The sequence below is a fragment of the Dryas octopetala genome, chromosome 1, assembly GCF_963921425.1.
Source record: "Dryas octopetala chromosome 1, drDryOcto1.1, whole genome shotgun sequence".
NCBI lineage: Eukaryota > Viridiplantae > Streptophyta > Magnoliopsida > Rosales > Rosaceae > Dryas > Dryas octopetala.
Window position 1 is genome coordinate 24,700,230 of NC_141366.1, and position 10,502 is coordinate 24,710,731.

Consider the following 10,502-nt stretch of genomic DNA (forward strand, 5'->3'; position numbering starts at 1 on the left):
TTTTATGGCTAAATTGATTAAAGGCAGTTGGGATTTAGAGTTGTAAAGTAACTTTGGTTGTCTGGTAGAAAGAGTAAAGTCGAGAGTGAGTACATCACCCCAGAGTTTCGATAAAGGTAGAGAATCGACCAGAGAGTACATCACCCCAGAGATTCGATAAAGGCAGAGAATCGAATATGAGAATGACGATTCTCAGAAAATGTGGTGCACCTGAACCAGAGGAAAGTAAGTGGACCAAATCGATCTAGGGTTTTGTTTATGTTGATGTTTTGGCTTTTTCTATGATGTGTGGGGTGATTTGAAAAAAGATATGGTTTTTTATGATTTTTCTGTGTTGAGTGAGTGTGATTCGGAAAAAGGATAGGGTTTTTTTTATGCCTTTATGCTGTCGGTTTGGGTGTGATTCAATAAAGTCAGGGTTTTTTTATGCTTTTCGTTTCTGTTTGGGTGTGGTCCATTTGCAACTATTTTGTTAGTCCTTTTCCCTGTAGAAATTATTGTTATATCTTGTTATTTTGTCTCCATGTGCACTTAAATATAAAAATCAGATGTGATCCGATAAATAATGATATTGAATGTTGATTGGGTTGGTAGGAATTTTTAGTTAGCTTGGTTGCTGTGTACTTATTATAGTTGTAGCTGCTTGCAGTATTGATAGTTAATGTGTTGGTGTTTTGTTTTATGTTTTTAGTTGATGAAGAGGAAGTTAGTTTAAAGGTATATCGTGGTGGTGATCTAGTGAAAATGGTGAATGTATGGAGATATGTTGGTGGCCATCTTACATACTTTGACCACGTGTGTGTAGACTTTGTGTCTCTATTAGAGTTGGATGGCATGGAAAAAATACTGGGTTACAAGCAAGGTGTGAGTTACTAGGTGTTGGAGAATAATGAGGCTCAACAGTTAGAAGCTAAGCAGTTAGTAAGTGACAGTATGGTGCTTGATGCCATTGGTAGAATTCCAGTTGGAAGGCATAGAGAGATGGCCATCTACTTTAAGTACTCCAATGATTTCATAGAGGATAACAACTTGCAACATTTAGTAATTGAACTAGCAGAGGATGAGGAGGATGAGGAGAATCGGGTTGCTAGAGCTGATGACGAAACTGAGGAGAATGAGGTTGCTAGAGGTGATGAGGAAACTGAGGATAATGAGGATAATGAGGAGAATGATGTGCAATTAGAAGAATGCAATGGTGAAAATGCACCTGAACTGCATATAGCAGAAGATGTTTCAAATGGAGGTGTTGAGGGTGTTGAGTCAAACATAGCACCAGATGGAGTGGAAGATGAGAGTGGACACTTTGAGAGAGAGAAAAGGCGCAAAGGCAAACACCAAGTGGTGGATAATGAAACTGGTGATGCAGACAATGAATCTGAAAGTGATGAAGATGATGATGAGGACCCTGATTTTATAGATAAGTTCTATGAGCAGAGTGATGAGGAGCTAAGATTGTTGAAAGAGAACCAAAGGATCTATGAGAGTTATGTAGACCTTGATAAGGTAGATGTTGACCCTGACTTTCCTTTGGACAATGATGTGCCATCAGATAGTACTGTTGATGAGCCATCTGAAAACAACACTGGATGATGATGGCAGGCCTGTGTTTCAGAGGATCAACATTTGTTTGGCAGCATTGAAGAATGGTTTCTTGGAAGGTTGTAGGCCTTTCATAGGGTTAGATAGATGCCTTATCAAGGGTCCCTTCCCTAGCCAGATTCTATCAGCAGTTGCAATTGATGCCAATAATGACATGTACCCCGTGGCTTATGCAGTGGTGGAGGTAGAAAACTATGACACGTGGACTTGGTTTTTGGAGTTTGTGGAGGAGGACTTGTGTATTGAGAACAGTCATGGCATGGTCTTCATTACTGATAAACAAAAGGGTTTGTTGGATGCTGTGGCCCATTTGTTCCCTCAGTCTGAGCATAGGCATTGCCTAAAACATATGTATGAGAACTTCAAGAAAGAGCACAAGGGGGTAGCTTTGAAGTTACAGGTGGATAAGATAGCCAGAGCTACACATGTAAACTAGTTTGATGATGAGATGAAGAAGATGTTGGAACTGGATGAGAAGACTTTCAAATGGTTGCATGAGAAGAATCCAATGAACTGGTGTATTTCTCACTTTGGAACATTTTCCAAGTGTGATAGCTTAATGAACAACTTCTGTGAGGCCTTCAACAAGGCTATTTTGACTGCAAGAGATCGGCCTATTCTTACAATGTTAGAGAGGACGAGATTGTATCTTATGTTGTTAACTTCAAATAGAAGGGCTGCATGTGACAGATGGAAGCACTCAATTGGTCCTAGAGTATACAAAAGGTTGGATAGGATACGAGAGGAGGCTGCATGGCACATTCCAAGCTTAGCTGGAGTAGGGAAATATGAAGTTCATACCCATGGCAACATGTACTTCCATGTAGACTTGAATAAGCATTCATGCTTTTGCAAATCATGGGACATAAGCGGCATCCATTGCACACATGCCTGCTCTGGTATCAACTACTTCAATGGAGATCCAATAGAGTATGTGGACAAGTATTACACCAAGGAAATGTATAAAAAGACATATGCTCCCATGATCAAGCCCATGAGTAGTCAGGACTAGTGGGCAAAGAGTGGCAAGCCCCCAATGAAGCCTCCTTTCTTTCACAAACAGCCAGGAAGACCCAAAAAGCAGAGAATTAAGGCTGTTACAGAGCCTCCAAAAAAGCCACCCAGTGAAGCACACAAGTTGAAAAAGTTTAACTTCAGGACTAAATGTTCCAAATGTGACCAAACAGGACACAACTTGAGGCCATGTGAGAGGAAATGCAATGGGGCCACCCCATGTCAGGTAAGTATTCATTTACTTTTTTATTCAGATTTGAAAGGTTGTGGTCCAATATAAAAAGTGGCAGCAATGACAGTTGATTTTTTGTAACAGGACAGTGATAATGATGTCCCACAGGCAGAGTTTGAAAGACCACCAAAGCTGAAAGTATGATTTGTTGTTTTTTTTTTTTTAGCACTTTTCAATTGGAGATTTATATTTGACTTGTCCATCTGCTATCTTTTGCCTGACTTTTCATTGAATCTCTTTTCCATGGTTATATATGGATATTATTACTTTCAGGTTAAGAGGGGTGCAAGGCAGACAAGAAAGAACACTATCCCGGCCCAAGCCCAAACTCATGATGGAAATATGACATCATGTGGAAATATGTCCCAAGCCCAAACCCAAAGTGCATCTCAGCCCATGGAGAGCATTATCCATGCTCATGTAGAGACACAACCTCAAAGTGCATCTCAGCCAGAGAATGGTGCTACATCAACCCCTATGCCCAAAAGGAAGAGGAACGAAAAAGAAAATAAGAAGAAGACTGCTGCCCAATTGCACTTGGAGAAATGCAGGAAAACACAGAGGAAGTTTAGGCCATAAATTGATAAGTCTGGGACTCATTTATTTTGTGTTTTGGTATGTTGAAACTCATATTGAGTCTTGCAGTGTTTTGAAACTCATTTTTTGTATTTTGGTAAGTCAGGTAGCTCATTGAGTCTTGTAGCATTTTGACACTGATTTTTTGTGTAATTTTGGTATGTTGAAACTCATGTTCAGTCATTAAGGTATGTTGAACTCATTCACCAGCTTGAATCCCTATTTGTAAAAGGATGATATTTTCCAAGTATTTAGGAAAGCTTGTATTTTGGTATGTTGTGTTGGATCTTCAACATTTGCACTTGACAGGTTGCATTCATCACTTACTGTGAATTTGGAATTTCCACTTTACAAACACTTTGATATAGGCCTATTAGAATTTGGTGTGACATTCACTTTTTTTATCTACATTTTCAACTTAAAACTAAACAAATATTTCACACTTTAATGAAAATTATGGAAACCAAAACAAAATCACAAATTAACTTCACAAAATACAAGCCTCCCATAATCCATTAATACAACTTACCCATAGGATTCCATTACAATACACGCCTCCCAACCACCAAATCTCACCATCATCTTATTCCAACCCAGAATTACACCAGAATGAACACAATCCTACTGAAGAGGAAGAAAGCCCATGACAGAAAAAGAACAACACTTAGACATCTGACTCTTGCATTTTTTTCTCCCCACTTCATGCTTCAACTCTCTAGTCCTCTGAAGCAAACCCGAGATCACATTCCTTGCACGGGGACACATATCGGGATCCATCCACATAAAAAAACCACATCCTTGATTTGTTTGCATGAAAAATATTTCATTAAATCCCAGAAAATTTAAAGTAAACTCAGAAAAATTCCAAATAGGCCATTACTGTTACCCGAGACCATTGAGAACACCCATAGAACCTTCTCCCTGGGTGTGCGTCTGTGATGTACAAACCCGAGCTTTCACCCCACATCCACATTGAACAGTTGATTCCCCCTCCATGCTCTGATTCGAGTAACTTTGGTTGCTCCGATTGGTTCGGTTGCTCATCTTCGACCACTTTGACAACAGATTAGAGGAGCTTTGGGTTTTATGGTGCAATGAGTTTTATAGGTTAGGTTTTTATACACTGGGAAATGGAGAAAACTAACATAGCAGGAGGAGAATGGAGGGAAAAGCAAGAAAAAAGGAGGGAAATGCTTGGATTGTCTCAGCCCTGGCCAACTGGACGCCAACGTGGCACTCTGGGGCCCACAATGGATGAGTAGACCCTCATGTGGCACTAATGTGGCTGAAAAGACGATATTACCCACGCCACCTCAGCATTTCAGACGGAGATAAGGATGGAGTTGACGGAATAGGGCAATTTGGGACACGGATATAAAGTTCAGGGGGTTATGTGAGACAAAAAAATTTAAGGGGGTAAATTGAGACAAAACCTTAATGTCAGGTGCCAAATGTGCAAATAAGCCTAATTTTTAAGCATGATAAGTCAGCCCACGTTTTAAAGTGAGCAAGATGTTTGTACAGTGTCGAGCACTTAACATCTCCTTTTTGTTTTTGTTTTTTTTTTTCCTACTGGAAAGAAATGCTCGATAGTAACTTAACAAATTAGGGAAAATGTGATTCTTTTTTGGCCAGGAGGAAAATGTGATTCTAAATTACTATACTTTTGTGTTTTTTATTCATTTTACACATGTACATGCAACAAAAAAAAAACATAAAACATTTGTAAATAGCATTTTAATAAGTTTACAATTGAAACAGCTGAATAATTTCACTGGCTTGTACTGAACTGTTCAACAATTCCAACAAAAAAAGGCGGCTAGCGGCTGGCTAAGTAAAAAATTGGCCGCTTTATCACACGTTTTCGCCTCTACATTGTTTGTTCTCTTGACTCGATCTTGAGCTCTATTTTGGATTTAAAAGAAAAAAAAGACAAAAAATAGAAAGTAAGAAAAGAAAAAATGGTAACACGCGCGGGGTGCAGTCTTATTTTATTCCATTAAGAATAAATAGTTTAATAAAGTCTTATTATAAGGGAATTTTCTCTCCAAATGGAGAAGTCTAATTGTGTTTGTTCATTTCCGAGGTTCTTCCTTCTAGAATAATAGTTTTGTTTAATCATATAATTAAGTCATCACAAATTAATTATTTATGTGCGTAATTAGTTTAAATTTAAAAAAAACTAGCGAATTAAGGTACAGTCTCGATCAAAATGTTAAGTGCTTTATGTAGGTGCGAGGAAACTTCTTAATTTCATGGGTTTCCAGATGCTATATATTCATGTCATATTGGTGTGTGCGTGTCAAATGTGGCTGCTTCCTTTACAATCGGTATACTCCAAACTCTACATCAATAACTCTCATCCTTTTCCCTCTTTCTCTCCTTTCCTGGTCCTTGCAGCTGGCCAGCAGCCTATTAATTAAATGATCTAGATCACATTTACTTATTTTTTCTCTACTTTTTTATATTCATATATTGATTATCCTTAAATTTGTATTAAACAGTTAGAATTAAGATAAGCAACAATAAGGACAATTGTTAATTCAAACGCCCTCTTAAAAGTGAATTTCACTTCAGTAATATATATCAGATGCATAAACTATTATGCCAAATTTTGGTACCAATTCATGTGTCAATTTTTACTTACCGTAAAGAAATGAAGTTTAAAGAGGGTCCATAAATGAATAATGTTTAACTATATATGACATAAGTTGGGATAAGAGTTGGTGTCTCTAACTCAAAGTTCAATTCATGTAATTTTTAATGGAAAATATGAGAATTAAAGTCCAGTTGTCGTCTTTAATAGTTTTTCTTTTCTTTCATTTTTGGACACTTTTAAGGACAATTTTTACATCTTTAATACATAAACTAGAAAGTTTTTCCATAAAAATGTCTTGTGTGCTAATCATCTATACCTCACATATCTGGATCCTCTACTAAGCCTTGTGTGCTAATCACTTATAAATTAATCAATTAAAACTATATCGTTTTGTCAATATTAAACAAGTTGTTGTATTTTATTTTTACAATGAATTAATTATGAAAAGTAAGTAGAATAAGAGTTTTGTTTACATACTAATTGACCTGCAAGAAAACGAGTTTTATTTAAAAAAAAATTGACGTAGAAAAGGCAAAACGACATAATTTTAATTAATTAATATGAAATTAGCACACAACATATTTGTAAGGGACCCAAATTTGTATCTAGAAGTTTTTCCATATCTAACTAGAAGACTAGAACCAGTGCCGGCCCTGAAGGGGGCCACCGAGTGCGACTGCCTAGGGCTGACCTTCAAGGGGGGCCGACCAATTTTTATCTTATGTATATATTAATATTTAATATATATATATTAAAAAATATAATGTCTTCGCTGAAACTAGGTCCTTCTACTTATTGTATCAGAACTGTAGTTATCTAGTTTCTTTTTTTGGGCTTAGGCCTCCCTTTGTACCAAAAAAAAAAAAAAACTAGACCTTCTAAGATATAAAGTTTGGATTATACAATCTATTTTTCTTTGATTATTAGTTGAAAGCCACCTTTTTATTTCTTTTTATTTCCTTAATTTGTGTTTGGCCAACTTGCTTCATTTTTCTTTGGCTTCTCACGTGTGGCTTCTCACGTGAATCACAAAAGAAGCAAGTCAACATCCTCATTTGCATGGCAGTGGGTACTTTTTGCCCCTGGGTTTACACCTCTTTTTTTTCATCAAAGTACATGCCTTCTTTTTGAAAAGGTTGATTCAAAGAGCATGTTTGTTTTGAATTGACAAAGACAGATCTCTATCTCATAGTCTTGTGGAAAACAGAATTTTTTTTTTTTTTTTGTTCTCCACAGGCTCTTTCAATCTGAAAGAAATTAAAGAGGTTTCATTGAGGCAAGAAGGTGATTAATGTTTGAGTGTGTTTTTCCCTTTTAATTTTTCTCTTATATTTTTATAAACTATTTTTTTTTTCAATTATTTTATTGACGTTCAACAAAAAATTTCCTAATTGATTTTTGGTCAATTGTGAATTGTTTTGCAAAAAATTTTATTAGGGACTCAATTTAAATTTCGCCGCCTCTGACCTTCCAAAAGTCATGCCGACCCTGACTAGAACTGTTGAAAGAATATAAATATTGTCCAAACGGTTGAAAGATGAAAGTGCCTCTTGAGTGCAAATCAAACCTCACCGGCTAGGTACATATGTAGAAACCTTTTAGTGCATGGTCGACAAACATAAATATCATGATCATGGAAGTCGCTATTGCATCTAGAAGGGTATCCCAGATGAGGTTTATAGGTTTATTAGGCTGCAATTAAAATCGTGCACGTGCTTTGTGAGTCAAAAAAGCATGTATATATCTTAGATAATATTCAAAGGAGACCAGAGGTTGGCCAAAAAAACACACAAAGGACATGTATATGAATAGGGACTGAAGCGCGTGAAAATTTAGGCCGCCTACCAAAAATATAATATCTGCGTTGAATAAAGAGAAGTTTCCCATTTCTTGCAGGCCAGTACTTCTCACCATTAAAATATAATATCATGATTATTATCATCATCATCAAATTTAATATTGGTTCCTTTTTTTCTACACAACATCGAATTGAAACGATGAAAGCTGTGACCAACAAAAGTACTAAAGATAATAATATAATTAAAATGTAACCATTGAAAAGAAGGCTTTTTTACTCAAATATCACCTGAACTATAAAGGGTGTGCTCAAATACCACCTAAATTTTTTTTCTTGCCAATTTACCACATGAACTTTCACATATTAGCCAATTTACCACCTACTGTCATTTTAGTTAAATTTTCTGTTTATTTCAAAGGTATTTTCGTCATTTATATAAAAAAAGCATTTTAAATATTAAAAAACAAATCTAATTAAACCCCCTAAAAAAAGGGGTATTTCCATTTTCTATTTTTTTTCTAATTATATTTTAAAAAAAGTTTTAAAAATAATAATATTTTTTTATTGTATTCAAGGGCAAAATAGGAAGTTTAGAAATTTTTTTGATGATTTAACAGAAAAATGGATGTTAGGTGGCAAATTAGCACATATTAATAATTTCAAGTGATAAATTGGCAAGAAAAAAAATTTAGGTGGTATTTGAGCACACCCCCTCTAGTTCAGGTGTTATTCGGATAAAAAAGCCTGAAAAGAATTATATTCATGTGCTTGACCTTCGAGAAACTTTTTTGTCGACGTACGTATAAGGAGCACAAATTGTGTAAACATCGAGCAACTATAAAAGTAGCATGAACCATACCATTTGGTATATCCCTCAGTTTGCTCATCTCTTCTCTTTGTAAGTAGAGAAAAATTGCATAATAGTGAAATGGGTTCCCTATCTGTGCCTAAGCAGCTTCCCACCATCAACTTCTCCATGGACGACTTGATGCCTGGTTCAAGTCGCTGGCTTTCAACCTCCAAACAAGTCCGCCATGCACTCGAAGAGTACGGCTGTTTCGTGGCGTTTTACGATCAAATTTCTGCACAACTTTTGGATGATATCTTTGGCCAATCCAAAGATCTGTTTGAGGTTCCCACAGAAAACAAAGTGAAGAACACAAGTGAGGAACCATATCGTGGGTATATTGGACCAAACCCTCTCATGCCACTCTATGAAGGCATGGCCATTGATAATGTCACTGTCCCTCAAGAAACTCAAAAGTTCAGGGATCTCATGTGGCATCATGGAAAGAAAAACTTCTGGTAATTAATAATTGATTAATACTATATATAGTATATGTTTATGTTGTTTAACAGATTATATATGTTTATCATTACTTATTAATCTGATTTTTACTTGTTTTGCAGTGAGATCACAGATTCCTTTTCCCAGTTGTTGGCGGCTTTGGAACACACGGTGGAGCAAATGCTATTTGAAAGCTTTGGTGCAGGGAAGCAATATGAGTCTTTGGCTCGCTCCAACAGTCACCTTCTTCGATTCCTGAAATATAAGACACCCGAAGACAACGATAAACACAGGGAACGAGCAGACAGTGATACTATCATAAGGTTTCCAAGCCATACAGACAAGAACTTCACAACCATTGTTGTTCAACATGACGTTGGTGGGTTAGAGGTCAAAACCAAGGACGGCGATTGGATCAGCGTTGAGTCCTCACCTTCACAATTCTTATACATGGCAGGCGATGGACTACAGGTGGGTCTCATTTCTATTAGAGATATAAATAGTAAAACAATATGTTACAGATGATCATGACGACTATACTCGATCCCATAATTAAAATGAAATTAAATAAAATTTGTTTGATTTTTGTTTATTAGGTATGGAGCAATGACAGAGTAAAAGCTTGCCACCATCGAGTGAAGCATTGCGGGAACAAGACCAGATACTCACTTGGGTTGTTCACATTCAATAATGGGGTTGTACAAGTACCAGAAGAACTGGTGGATGAGAGGCACCCACTGCAGTACAAGCCATTTGATAGTCGTGGGTTTATACGATTCTATAGTGCTACTCCCGAGGCCAAGAAGGCAGAGTCTCCGATCAAAGCCTACTGCGGAATCGGAGTTAATTAAAATCAGATCGATCGGAGACAAGAGCTTAATTTGTTTTAGTTATGATATTAATTAAGTTTGGTGTAGTAATTACTATTAGGTGAAAGGAATATTCTTTCTTAATTTTCTTTTGCTTGGAGATGCCGTATTGGCATGTGTCGCATGTGATGTTAGTGGTACTTCTTTGTTGCTTCATTTGCAATCAGTATGACATATAGTCCAAAATTCTTTAGTCCTTCTGTCCCTATCTCTTTGTCATAAAGAATTCAATACGTACTGTAATTTTCTTCAAGAGTAAAGTATGATATTGACAATTTTTCTCTTATCTTTTTCTCTGGCCCCTTTTCTCTTTGTCATTTTATCAAAATTCGAATGGGCTTAATTCTTACTAGTAGATAATTGAGAACCTTTGTTCTTATTCAGAGGACCTATACCTTATTTTTATCAAACTTCCAATTAAATAAGGGAAAAGATTTTGTGCCCTATTTAGGGCACAAAATATATGTGCTCTAATCTGATGTGACAAATTAATTTTAATTAATATTATTATTAAACTGCCACATCAT

The 10,502-nt window shown here is 36.3% G+C and overlaps 1 protein-coding gene across 1 annotated transcript; it reads left to right on the top strand.

Annotated features, from left to right (window-relative positions):
• Positions 1-8,673: 8,673 nt before the first annotated feature.
• On the top strand, positions 8,674-10,259 carry LOC147299356 (putative 2-oxoglutarate-dependent dioxygenase AOP1). The gene is made up of 3 exons (XM_086234469.1): positions 8,674-9,123; positions 9,229-9,577; positions 9,703-10,259. Exons 1-3 carry the CDS (start codon positions 8,747-8,749, stop codon positions 9,955-9,957), a joined length of 981 nt encoding a protein of 326 aa, XP_086090595.1. The 5' UTR covers positions 8,674-8,746; the 3' UTR covers positions 9,958-10,259.
• Positions 10,260-10,502: the final 243 nt, after the last annotated feature.